The sequence below is a fragment of the Rhinatrema bivittatum genome, chromosome 12, assembly GCF_901001135.1.
Source record: "Rhinatrema bivittatum chromosome 12, aRhiBiv1.1, whole genome shotgun sequence".
In the NCBI taxonomy this organism is placed as follows: Eukaryota; Metazoa; Chordata; class Amphibia; order Gymnophiona; family Rhinatrematidae; genus Rhinatrema; species Rhinatrema bivittatum.
The window spans coordinates 69,732,307-69,751,878 of NC_042626.1; the positions used below are offsets into that span (position 1 = coordinate 69,732,307).

Below are 19,572 nucleotides of genomic sequence, written 5' to 3' on the forward strand. Positions count from 1 at the left end.
CTATGATCCCTCATGTTCTGTCGGAACTGGGGATTCAGGCCTTTCACTGAGCCTTTCACGGTGAATCCCGTTCTGTCAGGTTTTTGGGCTCTCCCTAGAACTTTTCCTTTCCACCCAATGCTGTTGCAGCTCATGACCCGGGAATGGGATGCGCTGGAAGCCAGTCTGCGGGTCGGAAGAGCTATGGAAAAGCTTTATCAACTTCCGGAGGAGTCGTTGGATCTTCTCAAGGTTCCTAAGGTGGACGTGGCTGTTTCAGCAATCACCAAGCGCACAAGGATCTCCAGGATAGGAAGCTTGAGGTCCTTCTTAAGAGGATCTTTGAGGCATCAGCACTCCGCTTCAGAATGGCGGTCTGCAGTAGTCTCATGCAGAGGGCAACCCTGAAATGGGTGCAACAGTTGCTCAGGAACTCCCCCCGGCAGAGGCAGAGCAGGCGGAGCATGTGGAGGCAGCAGTTGCTTATACCGCGGACGCTTTGTATGATCTCCGTACCTCCTCGCGCACAATGGCCTCGGCGGTGTCGGCCAGGAGGCTTCTTTGGCTCCGCAATTGGTCCGCTGACCAAGTCTCAGTTGGGAGCCTTTCCGTTCAAAGGAAAATTTTATTTGGCGATGATCCTTGAGCATCTCTAAGTCCCTAGGGGACAATAAAGTGTACAAGCTTCTGGAGGACAAGCCTAGACCTTCTAGGACCTTCGGTTTGTCTCGTTTTCGGGGACAACACAGTTTTCGTCCGGACAGAGCACTGTCCTTCACTCTGCAGCAGCCGTCGACGAAGTCCCAGGCTTTGGCTCATTCCTTTTGCAGCCGGAGGCCTGCCCGCAACAGGGTCTCCCAAGGATCCTCCGGCAACAAGTCTTCCCAATGAAGGTGCGCCGACCCAGTTTTCCATTCCGGAGATAGGAGGTCGTCTCTCTCTGTTTTTCGAGGAATGGGTCAAGATTACTTTGGATCAGTGGGTTCTAAGCATCATAGAATACGGTTACTCTTTAGATTTTGCTCGCCCGCTGTGAAACCTCTTTTTGGTGTCTCCTTGCGGGTCTCTGGCAAAGCAGCAGGTGGCGAACCAAACCTTGTCGATTGAAAGCCCTGGGATCCATTGTTCCATTGACTGAATGCCAGACCGGCAGGTACTCCATATATTTCGTGGTTCTCAAGAAGGAGGGCTCCTTCTGTCCGATATTGGACCTGAAGAAAGTGAACAGGGCACTTTGGATGCCCCGCTTTCGCATGGAGACTATGCGGTCAGTCATTGCGGCCGTCCACAAAGGCAAATATTTGGCCTCGTTGGATCTGACGGAGGCTTATCTTCACATAGGGATCCGAGAACATCATCAGAGGTTTCTGCGGTTCATGGTCTTGGGCGAGCATTACCAGTTCCAAGCGCTTTCGTTCGGATTGGCGACGGCTCCCCGCATCTTCACCAAGTTGATGGTAGTAGTGGCGGCGGCTCTCAGGCGGGAGAGGATCTTGGTTCATCCCTACTTGGACGACTGGCTCATTTGGGCGAAGTCAGAAGAGCTTCGCAAGATAGCAGTTCACTCGGTCTTGCAGCGTCTTCATTCTCTCGGATAGGTCGTCAATTTCTCCAAGATCCAGTTGGTCCCGTCCCAGGTGTTGGATTTCTTATGAGCCTCATTCGACACGGCTGTCGGCAAAGTTTTCCTCCTGCAGGAGTGGATTGACAAGGTATGGGACTACTTGCAAGTTCTTAGTTCTATGACGTCTACTTTGTAGTTGGTCCCCTGAGCCTTTGCTCATATGAGACCTTTGCAGAGGGCATTGCTTTCCCGCTGGGATCCCAAGTCAGAAGAGTTCCAGTTACTCTTACCGCTCATGGACCCCGCCAGAGCTGTTTAAGAGGAAAGGTTGACGGAACATCCCTTGCAGCCTATCCTGACGTAGCACGTTTTCTGAAGGGTGCCAAGCATCTAAACCCTCCAGTTCGTCCAGTGTGTCCTTCTTGGAGTCTGAATCTGGTTCTATGGGAGTTGTGTGGCTTTCCTTTTGAACCTCTCAAACAAACTACTTTAAAAGACTTAACACTCAAGGCTGTTTTCCTCGTGGCTATCTGTTCGGCCAGGCAAATATCCGAGATTCAAGCATTTGTCCTGCAGAGAACTGCTCCTGTGGATTTCGGAGTCCGGGGTGTCGCTTAGAACGGTATCCTCCTTTCTGCCAAAAATCATGTCGGGGTTTCACTTGAATCAGTCAGTGGAGTTGCCGGCTTTTCCAGATTTGGATCGTGATTCCCTTCAGGCTCGCGACTTGAGGAAATTGGATGTCCGATAGGTTCTCCTTCGGTATTTGGAGGTGACTAATGATTTTCGGTTGTCGGAGCGGTCCTAAGGGCATAAGGCATCCAAAGCTACCATTGCCCAATGGTTGAAGGAAGCTATAGCTTCGGCATATATATGTCACGGGTGGCCGGTGCTGGATGGTCTAAAAGCTCATTTGATCAGATCTCAGGCGGCATTTTGGGCAGAAAGCCAATGTGTTTCGCCGCAGGAAATTTGCCGAGTGGCTACTTGGAAATCTTTACACGCTTTTGCTAAGCATTACTGTTTAGTCGTCCGAGCCCCGGATGTCAATTGTTTCGGCAGCAGTGTGCTTAGAGCGGGACTCTCCACGTCCCACCCCATATAGGGCAGCTTGGGGACATCCCAGCGGTCTGGACTGATCTGAGTACGTACAGGGAAAGAAAAATTGGTTTTTACCTGCTAATTTTCATTCCTGTAGTACCACGGATCAGTCCAGGCGCCCACCCAGGGTATTCTGTTCTGGAGAGTCTGCTTGGTATTTGTCAAATATCTTCATTATCTCATGCAGAGAAAATATCGGAAATATCCGAATCAGTACTCCTTCCATGTGCATAGTTTCAAAGTTTATTGTTCAGATAGTTTTTGGTCTAGCCATTGGTTCTTAAATTTTCTTCATTCTGCTATGGTAATGATTATATTGAAGGAGCGCAGGTGGCACACCAGGCTAAGAGGGGGTGGGGGGGGGGGGTGCCTTTCAAGTTTTTCTCGGTCTCCATCTTCTGGAAGGGAGGCATAACCCAGTGGGTCTGGACTGATCCATGGTACTACAGGAATGAAAATTAGCAGGTAAGAACCAATTTTCCTGTCAGGACCCCAAATGGGGTCACAAAACCTCCAGCTGGGGTCACAAGTGCCTCAGAAGGCAGTGCTCTTCAGACTCTGCTAGTAGCACTACTAGTGGAAGTCAGCATGGGGCCTGTAAGCCAGCATGCACTGAGGTCCAGCAGTGGTCTCACCCTCGCATGAGTTTTACGCAGTCACAGGAAGCCTGCACGAAAATGGATTGGGGCTCCTGCAGGGCCTGCAACCTTGCTCTGGCTCCTAGAATCTGTACTGACTTTCATTACTAATTCTGCTGCCACTTGCAGATCAGGCTTTGGACCAGCCATGAGAGGAAGGGTGGGCTGAGTGTGCAAAGGCCAGTGAAGACTGTCACTGCTTCTCACCCACTCACCACTGAACGTGCCCAAGAGAAAAATGTTGCCTCTGTCATCAGCCGCTTCTCTCTTCCCACCACTTCTCATTCACTTTTTGGCCCGGGGCCCAAAGGAAAATGTTGCTGCTGACCCTGGCCCAAAGGGATGCTTAAAGGAGCTGTTGGAAAGGAGGGATCAGATGCAAGAAAGGTTTAAGGGTCAGATCAGTGGGAAAGGGATTGGCTCTGGAAGATAAGGGGAGCAATGACAGAAGATACTGGGGGATGCAAGAGAGGAGCTGTGGGTGAGAGGGTATCAACTGGGGGGATGAGAGCGAAGAGTTGGGGGGGCAAAGGGAGGGGATGACAGAGGAACAATTGGGGGTTATACAAATGACTTGGAGATGAGAGGTTCAGCTAGGAGGATGTGAAAAGGGCTGGAGAGGGTGAGAAGAGCTGGAAGATGTAAGAGGGAATCAGCGGAAGTTGTGAGAGGATGTCCTCTCTAAGGGAATGGAGGTTAAGAGAAAGCATGGACTGGAGAGGGTGGCGAATCAGTTGGAATGAGGGGATGGTGATTGTTGCAGGTGAACCACACCCCCGCTCCTCTGGTTTGGTCCATCCTCTGGGGGTCATGTGAAAATTCAAGTGGTAAAATAGGGTCACACTGGCTAAAAGTTTGGGAAGCTGTGCCCTATCTCTTCGTTCTGAGGGTGGCTCCACAAAACTTCATTGGGGGGGTTCGGGACAAACCTGAACCCAAGCCTGACCTTCTCTTGGGCTGCCGACTCCGAAAGGACTGAGACCTGTGAAATGTCGAGTTTCTGTAGGGGTGAAAGCATTGGGAGACCCTGGATCGACCCTTCATGGGTGAGGGGCGCTGTAACTGCTTTCTCTTCTGGTAGCCGGGGTACTGGAGATTCACCCCATTTACTGGCCAGCTTTTCCAATTCGCTTCCAAAGAGGAGTGATCCTTTAAAGGGCATCTTTGTAAGATTTGCCTTGGAGGTTGCATCTGCTGACCAGTTCCACAGCCATAGCTATCTTCTTGCTGCCACCACTGAGGCGGCTCCTCTGGTCACGGTATGGACTAGGTCTGAGCCCATGTCAGCTAAAAAGGTAGCTGTGGGTTCCATAACCGTTCTGGAATTCGCCCCCGAGTCATCCACCTCCCGAGAGATGAGCAGGCATGAACGAGATACCAAGGCACAACAAGAAGCGATCTGTAAGGTCATTGCTAGTGTGTCAGAGCTCTGTTTAAGGATGGACACCATCTGCCTTTCGTGTGCATCCTTTAAGGCCGCTGCTCCCTCCATTGGGATAGTTGTTCGCTTAGAGACGGGACAGACCAGCGCATCCACTTTAGGGAAACACAAACGTTCTCTTGCTGCGGATCCAGTGGGTATAGCGCTTCTAACGCTTGTTCCCTGTACGTACCCGGATCGGTCCAGACTCCTGGGTTTATGCATCCCTGCCAGCAGATGAAGACAGAGAAAGTGTCACTGACACTGCATCATGATCCCTGGTGCCATGTGCGGTTCCTCAGTATTTCTGTCTCCAGCAGATGGTGGCTGGTGCATAAACCTGCCGTTCTGAGGTCTGGTGACTTTTTTTTTTTTTTTTTTTTTTTTTTTGATGTTTTTGGGTGTGAGCCTTTCCTCCCAGGGTTATCTGGGTCCTGGTGTATCCTTCCCTGTTTAGTTGAGGAGGACGACGAGCTGGAGGTCGGTGACCTTTTTTGTACACTCATTCCATTAGTCCGAGGGGTGTAAATCTGGTGGTCCAGATCCCTCCCCTCCACGAGGCCACTCAGGTGGCTTTTTGGCTCAGGTTACCTGCTCCTTTTTCTTTTGGTTTCTTCCTCTCCTTGGTTAACTTTGGCTGAACTGAGCTGGACAGCTCTCTTCAGCCTTAGGAGAGGGGGGCTCTTGTTGAGCTGATTAAAGTTGTTAGCATTAAAGAAAAAGTTGTACAGCAGGAGCAGCTTGGGTGGTAAGATCAGGGCTCTGTCGAGCGGCTTTCCTCTCTCCCTACGATCAATTGTTTGTGTGTGGCGGGCTTTTAGTTTTTCCCTGGTTCTCAGCGGTGCTTGGGCTCTGCATGGGTTGGTGTTTGTCCTGTCAGCGTGGTCATGGTGCGAGGTTTGGTCTGCCGCATGATTAAATAGACTGACTTTGTGCTGCCTGTGTTTTGGGGGCGAAGGGCTGTCAGAGCCCCCGGTGGCCTGGAAACGCAGAAAAGCATGCCAGCTGTAGCCGTGGTTACAGCCCTGATGATTGACAGTTCTAGCCGCATGGGGCCTTCAGGCTTTGGCAACATGGGAATGGTTGCTATTTTAATTCCTCGGGCGGTTTTGCCCGTGCCATTAGAAGTAGAGGGGGATTTTCCCCCGAGACATTCCTCAGTCTATCCGGGTCCCATGGAGGGGCAGTGGGGCGCAGGAGAAGCTGTTGCTCAGGAACCACCGGCTTCAGGGGGTGTGACAGCTTGGGCTCAGTTTTTTTTATCAATGGCTCCCTGCTCCTTTTCACCTGAATTTATTCTGCTGCTCCACAACGCTTATTTGGTGCAGCAGGAAGGGCTAGGGTGCCAGCAGGCAGGGCTGGAATTCCTAGCTTTGTCCCCGGTGCCTCACAAGGTGACTGCTGGGCCTAGTCTGTCCTGGAGGATCCTGCCTTCCGGGGTGCAGTGGCTGTTGGGCCCAGTTCGGCCAGATGACTATTCCAATGACTGTTGGGTCCCTTGGGGTTCCCAGGTTGTTGGGGGCTGCATTGTCTGGGGATCAGGGTGCAGATCCGGATGCGGTAGACTGCTCTGGAGGATGATGTGGAGGCTATTCTGGTTTCCAAAGGGGACAACCCCAAAATTCTCTGCTTGTTCCGGAGGGAAGAATTAGGTCCTCTGATTCCTCAGGTTCTTAAGGAGCTGGGACTTAAGATCCCTCAGGATAATTTGGACATGGATGGGGCGGATCCGGTCTTGGATGGGATTCGAGACCCCCTGATGGGGTTCCCTTATCATAAGTCCATGAAGAAGATGGTGGATCAGGAATGGAGTACTCCCAATTCCGGCCTGAGATTGGGGAGGGCGATGTCAAAGCTTTATCCCTTGCCCGAACAGACGTTAGAGCTTTTTTCTTTCAAAGGTAGACGCGGCGGTTTCAGCAGTCACAAAGAAGACTATTCCCGTTGCGGGGGCCGCGGCTTTGAAGGATGTTCAGAATCAGAAGCTGGAAATCCACTTCAAATGGATCTTTGAGGTTTCCACTCTCTGCAGGCTGCCATTTGCTCCAGCTTCATGCAAAGAGCATGTCTGCGCTAGGTCAACAACTTCAGGATGGCCAGGCGAAGTCTGGTGACCAGGAGAGTAGGGTGGAACGCTTGGAGACATCTGTCACATATGTGGCAGATTCTTTGTATGATTTGGTGAGGACTTTGTCCTATATTATGGGATCTGCTGTGTCAGCGAGATGGTTATTTTGGCTGCATGACTGGTCGACGGATGTCTTGTCTAAGTCACAATTGGCTTCGCTGCCTTTCAAAGGACATCACTTATTTGGGGAAGACCTGGAGCAATTGATGAAGCAACTAGGTGAGAATAAGGTATACAAGTTTCCGGAGGATAGGCCTAAGAGCAAGCAGTCATTTCTGTTGCGGTTGCGTTTTCGGGAAAGCAGAAGGTCATGCGAGAGGAGCCCCAGTGACGCAGAGGCAATTTTCTCCTCTCAGTCAGGTCTGGGGACAGTCCTTTTGTGGTGGTCGTCGGCCCTTCAGAGCTTCCACTGGAGGTGGGGCTACAGGGCCAAAATCCTCACAATGAGGCGAGGCCAGACCACTCAGACGTTCCCTTTATAGGGAGTTGTCTAGCTCGATTTTATGGGGAGTGGGCCAAGGTCACTCAGGATTAGTGGGTTCTCAATCTAATAAGAGACGGTTACGCTTTAGAATTTGCATGTCCGGTTCACGACCTGCTTCTGGTCTTCCCCCTTCGGGTCATTGGAAAAGCGTTGGGCAGTTTGGGAGACTTTAGACAGGTTTCAGAGCTTAGGGGCCATGGTTCCGGTTCCTCAGGATGAACGAGGAAAAGGTCACTATTCCATTTACTTCATAGTTCTAAAGAAAGAGGGCATCTTTTGCCCATTCTGGACTTGAAACGGCTAAATGCAGCATTAAAGGTTCCAAGATTTCGCATGGAGACCTTGCGGTCGGTAATTGTGGCAGTGCACAATCAGGAGTTCCTGGCTTTTTTGGACTTTACGGAGGCATACCTTCATATTCCCATTCATCGGGATCACCAACTTTATCTGAGATTTATGGTATTGGGTCAGCATTTCTAGTTTCAGGCTTTCCCATTTGGGCTGGCCATGGCGCTACGTACCTTCACCAAGGTCATGGTGGTCATCGTGGCAGCCTTGCGGTGCGAGGGTGCACCCTTATCTTGACGATTGGCTCAGCAGGGCAAAGTCAAAGGCCAGTTGTCACACCGCGGTGTAGAAGGTGATTCATATTTTGGAATCGCTAGGCTGGGTGGCGAATTTGGCAAAGAGCCACCTAATTCCGTCTCAGACTCTCGAATATCTGGGGGCTTGGTTTGATACGAGGCGAGGCAAGGCAAGGTTTTCCTGATAGAGGAGAGAGTGTGCAAGTTACAGAAACAAGTCTGCGCTTGTTAAAGTTGCACGTAGCCAGAGCTTGGGATTTTTTGCAGGTCCTGGGTTTGATGGCTTCAGTACTGGAGTTGATACCATGGGCCTTTGCACACACAAGACCACTACAGAGGGCTCTGTTGCAAAGTGGAATCTGTTATCTGAGGCTTTTCATCAGCCTGTGTCTCTCGAGACTCCTGTGCAGGACAGTCTGTCTTGGTGGCTACGGACGTCCAATCTGGTGCATGGGGTTGAGCTGGAGGTCCCGGATTGGGTAATACTTACTACCAATGCCAGCCTTTCTGGTTGGGGAGCAGTATGCCAACGACAATCTGCCCAGGGCACTTGGTAGGCAGAGGAAGCCTCTTGGTCTATCACTTGCTTAGAGACCAGGGCAGTGAGGTTAGCGTTACTTGCCTTTCTACCTTTGGTTCAAGGTTATTCGGTGAGGGTCTTGTCGGACAATGCAATGACTGTAACATTTTCATTCGGCAGGGAGGAACCATCAGGAGTTAATTCTTTAGGCGGAACAACACCTGGTTCAGATAGCGGCATCTCATATCGCAGGGGTCAAAAACGTCCAAGCAGATTTTCTAAGTCGCAGTCTTCTAGATCCAGGAGAGTGGGAATTGTCGGAATCAGTGCCGCAGCTCATTTGAGAAGTGGGGCTGTCCACATGTTGATCTAATGGTGACTCTTCTCAATGCTAAGGTATTTCGCTTTTTCAGCCAAAGGCAGGCATATGGGACCGAGGGAGTCTACTCTCTGGTGTTACCTTGCCTCGGAGAGTTCTTCTTTACAGTTTTCCCTCTTGGCCTCTGGTAGGCAAGGTCTTGTGTCGGATAGAGAGACACCCAGGGGATGTGGTGTTGGTAGCTCCAGAGTGGCCACGTCAGCCGTGGTTCGCAGATCTGGTCAACTTGGCGGTTGACAGACCATTATGCTTCAGTCATCTTCCTCGCCTTCTTTGGCCCTATATTTTCAGACCAGGCAGATCACTTTTGTCTAGCGGCTTGGCTTTTGAGAGGTGGCGTTTGAGGCAAAGAGGGTACTCTGAGGCGGTTATAACTATTCTTCTGCAAGTTAGATAGATGTCAACTTCGTTGTCGTATGTCCGGGTCTGGAAGGTCTTTTGAGACATGGTATATGGCTAAAGGAGTTCAGGCCTTGCGATCTTAGTTGTCTCACATTTTGTCTTTCCTTCAGGAGGGTTTAATCAAAGACCTAGCTTTCAACTCTCTTCAGTTCAAGTAGCTGCTCTGGCTTGCTTATGAGGTAAAGTTGAAGGGTACCAGTTGTCTGCTCATCCCGACATGATTAGGTTTATTAGAGAGGTCAAGAATATGCACCCTCCAGTGAGCAGAGTTTGCCCATCCTGGAATCTTAATCTCGTTCTCCAAGGTTTCTGTGAGGCACCTTTTGAACCTTTCTGCAGAACGACTCTTAAGGATTTGACTTTAAAGGCTGTCTTCTTAGTAGCCATTTATTCTGCGAGGAGAATTTCTGAGTTGCAGGCCTTATCTTGCCGTGATCCATTCCTTCAGATCTCGGACTCATGAGTGCCCTTGCAAAACGGTTCCATCATTTCTTCCGAAGGTGGTATCTGCTTGTCATATTAATCAGATGGTGGCGCTGCCAGCTTTTCCGGAATTGGATGCTTCTGTGCCTCATGCGCAGGAGCTTAGGCTGTTGGACGTCCGTAGGGCTTTGCTGTGGCATCTCAAGATCACGAATGATTTTAGGAGATCTGATCATTTTTTCATTTTATGGAGTGGTTCAAAGCAAGGTACCCATGCTTCCAAGGCTACCACTGTGAGGTGGCTTAAGGAGGCTATTGGGTCTGCATACATTCTCAAAAGCCATCAGGTCCCAGAAGATTTGTTGGCTCATTCTACTCTCTCAGGCAGCTTCTTGGGCGGAGGTCCAGTTGGTTTCTCCACAGGAAATTTGTAGGGTGGTGACTTGGAAGTTGCTGCATACTTTTGCAAGGCACTATTGCCGGATGTAGGGGATTTGGAGTCTCTGTCATTTGGCGAGAGTGTCTTGCAAGCGGGTCTCTCCAGGTCCCACCCTCAGTAGGGAGCTTTGGTACATCCTAGGAGTCTGGACTGATCCGGGTACGTACAGAGAGAGAGAGGAAAATTGGTTCCTGTAGTACCACGGATCAGTCCAGAACCCGCCCGATCTATGAAGATGGAGACTCGTCCTCTCAGCTCTAATTTTCTTGGTATAGTCTAAGATTTTTCTGACTTTGTTGAAATAGTTTGTTACAAGTTTATTACAAATGTTTTTGCAAGTGTTTTTTGCTTGGGTACAGATCAACACTGAGGAACTGCAGGTGGCACCAGAGAATATGAAGCAGTGACAGTTTAACTTTCTCTGGCAGGGATGAATAAACCCAGGAGTCTGGACTGAGTCTGGATGGCTTCCAGTACTGCAGGTCTGCTGATAGGACTGGGAGAGGGAGGGCTTACCGGCTGAGGTTCCGTCCAGACAGGGGCAAGTGAGGTAGCAGACTGCACCTGTACGAAGGCTTGAAGGCCTTTGAAAGAATTCCACCCAAGAGAAGGCAGCCAGGTCCATGCCTAGCCCAGGAGCTACTGGGGTAGGTGCTGCTAAATTTTCATGGATGATCCAGTCCCAGGGTAACTTAGATCCGGGGTACTTCCGGTCAAGGCTGTGGCTGACCCATCCTCTGAATGGGAGGAGCTGGGCTTAGCAAAGTCCAGTAAGGCCAACTCTCCCTGGGCTTCCTCACAGTGCTGACATAATTTGGAATCCAGTTCAGACTGTAAAGCGCTAATATGACAAGGAGCGCAGGGAGAAGAGTGCTTATGTTTGCTGCCAGAGTCATTGGCAACAGCTACTGCATGTTCAGTGTTATGTACACAGATTTCGGGCACCTACACGGACCACAACGAGGTGCACGCACAGCCCATGCGTCCGCAGCTTGTGCATAGAGCTGACATGCACTGCACATACCGAAGCTCTATGGTGGGCAATATGGGCACAAAAATGCAAGCAAGATGGCGCCATTGCGGCCTACCACGTGGTATGCCGACCAAGCCTAAAGCGAGGCCTAGCCTACCGGCAGGGGCCGCTCAACCCACTCAGAAGCCCACTTCCCCTTACCCCAATGGGATTGGGAATGATGTTGGTACGGCGTGCCGAGGAAGTCTTACCAAAACTTCTCCAACATCTCTGAATCGGGAGGAAATCCTCTTCTTCTCTTTTTTTTTTTTTTTAACTTACCTGGGCTCAGCGCTTATCGGCTGAGTACAGAGACGGTCTCCGGCTATGGGGAAAGAGGGCTTTGGCCATCACCGCCGCACTCTGCTTCCTGCACCCGCTGCCTTTCAGCTGTTTCAGCAGGGACCCGGCTACCGGACCAAGGCAAACCTCTGCAGGATCTTGGAAATCACCTTAAGAATTCTCAACTGGGGGGAGGGACCTTTAGGTATCACTGAGGAGAGTGGGGCTCAATCTTTTCTCCAATTTAAAAGTAGAATTTCTACTTCCAAAAGGTACAGCGCTCCCCTTAGGAAAGTATGTCAGCATCTGCTGGAGATGGAGAAGTACTGAAGGGCTGTGGTCACTGCAGGGGTGTATCTAAGCTGACGTTAGCTTTGAAACCTGACTGCGTCTCCATCTGCTGGCAGGGGAGCATAACCCATTGGCCCTGAGTCTATCTGGCTACACGCTAGGAAAGCCTCGTTGCATCCACCATACAGCAGATACATATCCTGCGATGCCTCACAGCCTCTAAACAGCCAGAAATTTCAGCCATGTTAAAAATTGTTAATCTTGTAAATTTGTCATCTTGGGTTTTTTAACATTTTATTTTACTTTTCTTTACTTTCTTCAGGCAAAATCTTGATTATTGGTGGCAGTATTGCCAACTTCACCAACGTGGCCGCCACCTTTAAGGTAATCTGATATTCTGAACTAGCCACCAGAGTCAAATGTTCCCCAAGCTTTGAGTCCATTAATTGGGTCTATGGCTCGAGGCCTTTCCACCTCTGCTTTACGTACTCTGATGATATGTTTGGAACATAAAACAGAGGGCAGGCAAAGTGGCACTGTGGGTGGCTCTTGGAGCCATGAACCTCTCTCGTTCTCCTATCTGCTCTACAACCTTCAGCCACATCGGCTCCCTGCACTCAGGCCTACACTCCAGGCTTGTTAGAGGAGCATGTGTTGAACTGTGCTGTGCACGTAATAGCATTAACCAGTGCCACCCTCTCCTGTGAGCTGCCATAGAAACTCCATCCTTCACACTGATGGCTCCTGAAATGCTTACTTTTCCATTTCTCTAGGGGATTGTGCGGGCTATTAAAGATTTTCAGGGACCTCTCAAGGAGCATGAGGTCACAATCTTCGTCAGAAGAGGAGGGCCCAATTACCAAGAGGGCTTGCGTGTTATGGGAGAAGTAGGTAAGGCTGCATCAGCAGACTGTGTTTGAGAAGGGAGGTGTCCAGCAGCACAACCAAGCAGTTGAGTTCATCAAGTTGTAACATCTGGAGACTCTGGTTCCAGTCCCACCGCTACCACCATCTCTTATTTGACCTCTAGCCAGTCCCTTAGTCTTGCTAAACAGAAATTGGAATTGTAACCTGTTTGGGGCAAGTACCTGGTGGCATCATGTGCAGGACTGTGTACACCTGACAGCACTGTAAAGCATTGATTACAAAAACACAAGATCAAAAAATGACTTTTCTTTTATAATGTATTGTATTGATTAAGATCTCCCCATCACCTGCCATGCCTAACGTTGTAACAAACTGGGAAGGATAATCAAGAACAAAACCAGCAGAAGGACCAAGAGAGGGGCTTCTGATTTCTGGGAATGGCAGATGTCCACTTCTGTTTCTTTGCTGTGTGGCTTATTATTTTTTATATTTTGTGTTTGGGTCTCCTGTTCTGAGTGTGGTTTATTTCCCATCTTTTAGGCAAGACTACAGGAATCCCTATCCATGTCTTCGGGACAGAGACGCACATGACGGCCATTGTGGGCATGGCCCTGGGCCACCGACCAATTCCCAACCAGCCCCCCACGGCAGCGCACACCGCCAACTTTCTGCTCGCCAGTGGGAGTTCCTCTGTGAGTAGCAACCCTGCTGCCCGTGCCGCTGACACCACATCCCGTTGGCGCCATTGTTTTACTAACACTCGCCCTCCAAGTGCCCGAAAGCACGTCACCTGCAGCAGAGTCTGCGAAGAAGCACTCGTCTGCCTGAGGGACACACTATGGACCTGTGATTTGTAGAGGAAATCAAGTTTTTTAGAAACAAGGAAGTGTTGTTTTTGACAGGAAATCTTCCCTGGTTACCTGTTTTGAGGATTATAACCCTGTACTCTGTTTCAGACGCCAGCCTCAAGCCGAACAGCCTCCTTCTCGGAGTCCAGACCTGACGAGATAGCACCTGCCAAGAAAGCAAAGGCAGCAGCGCCACAAGGTAATGAAATGCTCGGGGTCCACGGTGGGGTTATGGCTTGGAGCTACACTGGAAGGAAGGCACTGGCCTTCCCTGCACTGGTGCAGACGCTCCTATGGCTTGGCCACTGTTGGAAACAGGATACTGGGCTTGATGCACCTTTTTTGGTCTGACCCATTATGGCAAATCTTATGTTCATATGTTCTAATTTGCTGCTGTGCTTGTCACTCAATATCTAAGTGGGGGATCTCTTAACAGCCAGAAATATATTTGGCATCTCCTTAAAGGCTTCTGTTGAGGATGTTTCATCCCCCTGGATGTATCCCAAGTAAAGCATGAGGTTGGATCCTTAAGTCTCCTTCATGTACTGTATCCTAAGTTATCCCTTTTGGTGCGGAGGTGCCACGTTGTCCAAGCTTGCTCAGAATTGATTAGTGGGGGCGGTGAGGCCTTCATTTCAGCTTTCTGGGGTTGCTCCTCATCTAGGATCCCTCTGCTTCCTGCTCTGTGCAATGTCCCTGACCTCTGATAGCTGCTGGGTGGCAGCCACTGGGCCAAGGTCCAGTCAGGGGAACCCCGAAGAGAGAAACCGGACCGTGCCTGCTGCATTGATCGGTACAAGAAAATAACCCAGACTAGCCACTTGTTACTCTTTAAATGAAGTCCACACCCCCTGCCTGTAAAGAGGAGGGAGGTAATATTGCTCCCTCCTCCCCAGATGGTTCCAGCATCCCTCTTCCTGTCTCCATGTTCCATCCAGTTTGTCACATGCCTGGTGATTCTCTCTTTGACAGATTCAGTGGCAGCCTCGGGAGGCCTGCAAGGTAGGGCAGCTGCAACTGGCTGCGTGTCTCTGGGCTTTCTGGGGGGTCGGTCATCTTGCTGTGGTCTCTCCCAGAGCTTGCCATGTTGTCCGGTCTTCCTCTGTCCCACCTACCTGTGTGAAACTTATCACCATTCTCACGCCTGTTTTTTCAATTCATTTTGAGAAACTGATTTGATTCTTGTTTTGATCAAGGGCCCGGTTGATGATGCAAAAGGCAGTTAAGTGCCAGCTTGGGTCTGACATGCTTATTGTATGTAAAAGATTTGACGGACTATGAAATCAGGCTGAAGTGGTGTCTTGCTTTTCTGGTGCCTACAGCTGCAAAAGAAACAGTGGTTCCTGTTCATCCTCAGCTCAGTCCAGACCAGTGGGTGGTGCATCCCTACCAGCAGATGGAGTCAGAGAACAAAAACTTTGGACACTGCTACATAAGAGAGAGAGCCACTTGCAGTGCCTCAGTATCTCTGACTCCAGCAGATGGTAGAGATGCAAACCTGCAGTCTATGATTTAGTTAAAAAAAAAAAAAAAAAAAATAAAAAAAAAAAGTTGGTTTAGATTAGCTGAGATTTTTCTCCCTGAGGTGTTAATACGTAGTAGTGTATTCTAGCTTATACGTAATTTGATTTTGTTGGAAAAGTCAACCAGGTTGAAATGTTCCCTGCTGGCACAGAACACTATAGTGCTTTGCCCTTTCTATGGAAGAAAATGAATTTTCAGTTTATTTTCAGCAGAATTTGGGAGCAAGTTCCATTCACCCCAGGCATGGCTGCCTCTCAGTCCCTGCTGAGCCTTGGATCTGGGTCTTAATTGGTGTTAGGAGGTGGAGGGGCCCGCAAGCAGAGAGCCTGGATTTAATCTCCCATGTGAAATCTCTCTAGCATTTGTTCAAGATGGGGCAGGGAAGAGTTTTATCTGAAGTGCCCTGGAAAACGTCTTGCACAAATCTTATGAGGAGACATTGGCGCTTTTATTCCTAAATAATAATATGGGCTCCAGGTGGGCCTAGGGTGCTGACCATTAGGGGGCATGAGCCATGTGGGGCTCCAAGCGGCAGCAAAGAGAAGTAGAGATTCGGCGGGCCATGAGCAGCGCCCAACCTGCTCACAGCCCAGAAAACTCCCATTAGGAGTCGGGGCCATGACTTGGAGGGGTGGAAGGCAGAAGATGCCTAGGGCACACAATCCCCTTGCACTGGCCCTGATGGGCTCATCTATTGGGGTAGAAAAGGAACTGAAACCCCCCAGGCTGGGCACTGGCACTGTGGCTGGATGGTGTGCACAGTTCAAGGGGTAATGGGGTTAAACTGCAGATCACAGCCACATGTAATGTGGAAGTGTCTGCTTGTCTGATCTAGGGAAGGAATTAATCATGGGGCAGGCTGAAATGCCCAGAAGATGGATAGGTAGAACTCGGGTCTTCTCTCTCTCTCTCTCTCTCTCTCTCTCTCTCTCTCTCTCTCTCTCTCTCTGCTTTGCATTCTGCCCTTTTTAAAACCAACCTAAGTCCAACCCTTCCAACTTGCAGCTTCTCAGCACAGACCAAAAAAGTCTCTCCTGATGTTTGAGTTCGGCGTGCTGCTAACTGAATGCAGAATGTGTTTGCTGTGCTGTCATTTCTCATTCATTTCACTGGGGGTGGGAGGTAGTCACAGACCACTCCCAATATTGTCCTTTTTTGGGGTCCACAAAGGTTGTGTTAATCTGCTGGTGACACTTTTTTTTTTTTTTTTCCCCCGGCTTTCTCTGTAATTGGACTGTGAGCCTCACCTTGCAGTGTCTCCCTGCACTTGGCTGAGGTTGTCTTACTAACTTTCTGGTAATGGATTGGAATTGGTGGAGAATCTGGGGATGGGATTCCTTATTTTTTATTTGTTTTTATTTTAATGTCCTGGCAGGCAAGGCCACCACCCTTTTCAGCCGTCACACCAAGGGCATTGTCTGGGGGATGCAGACCCGGGCCGTGCAGGGGATGCTGGACTTTGATTACATCTGTTCCAGGGATGAACCCTCTGTGGCCGCTATGGTTTACCCATTCACGTAAGTGCCTCGCTAACAAGCTCTGCCTCGTCACACACATGGGTTAACGTCATTGCCCAAGGCAAGAGGGAGCACAGTAATGAGACTCCAAACCAATCCTAGCTTCCTGTTCATACCCCAGATCAATCCATACAAGTGGGTTCTACATTCCTACCAGCAGATGGAGGCAGAGAACACAACTTTGAGGCACTGCTACATAACCGAGCGTCACCTGCAGTCCCTCAGTATCTCTCTGTCTCCAGCAGATGGTAGAGGTGCAGTCTGGAGTTTTGAACTTAAAAAAAAAAAAAAAAAAAAAAAAAGAATTAGAAAAAAGATTTCTAAGAAGAGTGTGGCTCTTGGAGGTGTTAGGTTCCTTCGTGGGCCATCCCCATGGTAGGGCAGGGCGAGCGGGGAGTTGGTTATCCTTAATCTAGCTTGGCCCTCATCTTCCAGAGGGAGGGAAAGTCAGGGGTCCTGATTCCCTTGCTCCCTCTGGGTCCTCCTCAGCTGTCTGCATCCAGAAGCAGGGAAGTATTCATTTCTTTTTTCTGCCTTCCCTTGTGTGTGGGGGGGTTTGGTTTTTTTGTTTGTTTTTTTTTAAGTAGATAGCTCTGCCGTTGCACTCCTCAACTAATTGTACGCTTGGAGACTAGAGTCTGATGAGTGGGGACGCAAGCGATTCAGCTGCTGTGCCAGGTGCCAGGGCAGCACTGGAATTCTTTACTGTTCCAGCAGGGGATTCCTTAGCAGCAGGTGTCTACTTTTGCTGCTGACCACAGCTTCATGGCGCCTCCCACTGACTGCAGGAAACTGTGACCACGGCCTGAGGTGATCGCACCTCAATGCAGCCTTGTTTTGCCCTGATTGTGCCTCTGGAGGGGTAGGGACCTTTGCGAGGGTCATGGGTCGCGGTTGCTCCACCTGATCGTCCAGCCTGGTGGGGGGTTGGAGGAGGCATCTTGACTTCACATGGCAGAAAGCAGGCCTCTGCCAGGGAGCCAAGGGACTCTTTCCCTTCCCCCCCCCCCCCCCCCATCCTGCTTTTTCCGGTAGATCAGCACCCTGTGGAGGACAGGGAAGGGGAGAGAGAGAATGATGAAGTGGTGCTGGATCAGGAATCTAGTGGTACTGAAGGCTTCTTCGTGGATTTTGTCCTGCTCCTCCATAAAGCCTATTTCCCTGTACGTATCCGGATCAGTCCAGACTCCTGGGTTTTGCCTCCCCTCCAGCAGATGGAGACAGAAGTTTGTTAAAGTATTTTTATTGTTTTGCAAATATAATCAGCAACACTTATACGTCACAAGGCAGCACTGCAACGATAGGAATACAATGCAAAGGGAAACCTGGCTAGACATGCCTTACAAACTCCAACACCGCCCCCCCCACCTCAGAGCTTACCCGGTGCAAGCACAAAACACCAACACAAAATACGTGGGGAGCTGGTAAGTTCTTCTCAGCCCCCCAAATAAAGCTGCATACCCATCCACCCCGTAGGCCTCACGGAAACCAAGCAGAGAGACACCAACAGTAAAAGGAATCTAAAAACCAAAAGCAGTGGACATCTCGTTCAATATTAAACTGCGTGCCCTGTGAGGCAGCGACTGAATAAAGGCGGCCCAGGTGGGGAGAAACGGCTTAGATGGAGACAGAGAAGTTTTAACGGACTCTGCTCTGTACCCTGAGGTGCCACCTAGAGTCTGTAAGTATTTCTCTGTCTCCAGCAGGTGGTGGAGGCGCAAATCCCTTCAGTCTGGATTAGCTAGTTTTATCTTTAGCATTACTTTAGTTTTAGGACTTAGTTTGGGCTGCCACCACTGAGACCAGTCCTTTGGCCAAGGTATGGATTAGGTCTGAGCTTGCGTCAGCTAAAAAGGTGGCTGTGGGTTCCATAACCACTTTGGAATTGCAAGTCAGCCACCTCCTGAGAGGGCTTGATGGACTCTTAGTCTCTCAGTATGGCATGTTCTTATGTTCTTACTTCCCTTACCCGAACGGAATTGGGAATAACGTTGGTACGGTGCGCTGAGCAAGGAGACCAGGGAAAGTCTTACCAAAACCCCTCCATCGTCTCTGAATTGGGAGGAAATCCTCTTCTCTTTTTTTTTTTTTTTTTTTTTGGGCAGCCCAAGAGATGGTCAGGCTCGGATTCAGGTTCCTCCCAAACCCCCTAATGAAGTTTTGCCGACCCATCCTCAGAATGAGGAGATAAGGGATCAACTGGCCCTCTTCTACCAACGGTGGATCGAGATCACTTTCGACAAATGGGTACTGGAGGTCATACAAGAAGAATATGCGCTGGAATTTTGCAGCACTCCTCTGGACATATTCATGATATCTGCTTGCAACTACTAGCATAAGAAGCAGGCAGTGGAAGACTACCTTGTTAAGGCTTCTCAGGATGAGGGCTGTAATCCTAGTACCTGCCCCCCAGGAAAATACAGGGCATTATTCAATCTATTTCATTGTACCCAAGAAAGAAGGTTCCTTTTGCCCCCATCCTGGACCTCAAGAGCATCAGCCGACATCTCCATGATAATTGCCGTACAATCAGGAGAGTTCTTAAACTCCCTGGACCTATCCGAGGCCTACCTACATATTCTAATCCTGCAAGAACATAAGTTACCTACGCTTTGCGGTACTAGGTTGTCATTAACAGTTCCACGTACTGCCCTTTGGCCTGGCCACCACCCCAGAACATTTTCCAAGATTATGGTGGTCGTAGCAGCAGCGTTGAGAAAAGAGGGAATCCTGGTGCACCCATACTTGGATGACTGGTTGATCCGGACAAAGTCCGTGGAAGAGAGTATCCAGGTAACCAACAGGGTGACCTCCTTCTTTCAGGACTGGTTGGGTCGAAAACCTGGACAAAAGCAGTCTGAAACTCTCCTGGTCCTTGAAATATCTGGGAGGTCTGGTTCGACACTAGGCAAGGCAAGGTCTTCCTCCCGACCACGCGAATAAGGAAGTTGATGTCCCAAGTGCGTCTGTTGTTGAACACGATATGCCGAACGGTATGGAGCTATTTTCAAGTCCTTGGTTTGGCGGCAACCCTGGAAGTAGTGCCGTGGGCAAGGGCACAAATGCGACCACGTCAACTCTCTCCCTGCTGGCACGTTTGAACCCATTGTCTCAAGACTATTTATTTTAGATTTAGATTTTTTTTTTTTTTATTTTAAATATTCGATTTG

General features: G+C 49.7%; 1 protein-coding gene across 2 annotated transcripts in view; it reads left to right on the forward strand.

Moving 5' to 3' along the window:
• Positions 1–19,572, forward strand: part of ACLY (ATP citrate lyase) — a 95,120-nt gene that overhangs the window by 35,766 nt on the left and 39,782 nt on the right. The window contains exons 10-15 of one of the 2 annotated variants that reach the window (XM_029572130.1): positions 11,969–12,030; positions 12,420–12,537; positions 13,054–13,205; positions 13,470–13,560; positions 14,334–14,363; positions 16,261–16,402. In XM_029572130.1, coding sequence (XP_029427990.1) covers positions 11,969–12,030; positions 12,420–12,537; positions 13,054–13,205; positions 13,470–13,560; positions 14,334–14,363; positions 16,261–16,402 — 595 coding nt within the window. The remainder of the gene's footprint in view (positions 1–11,968; positions 12,031–12,419; positions 12,538–13,053; positions 13,206–13,469; positions 13,561–14,333; positions 14,364–16,260; positions 16,403–19,572) is intronic. The other variant, XM_029572131.1, reaches the window with a different exon arrangement.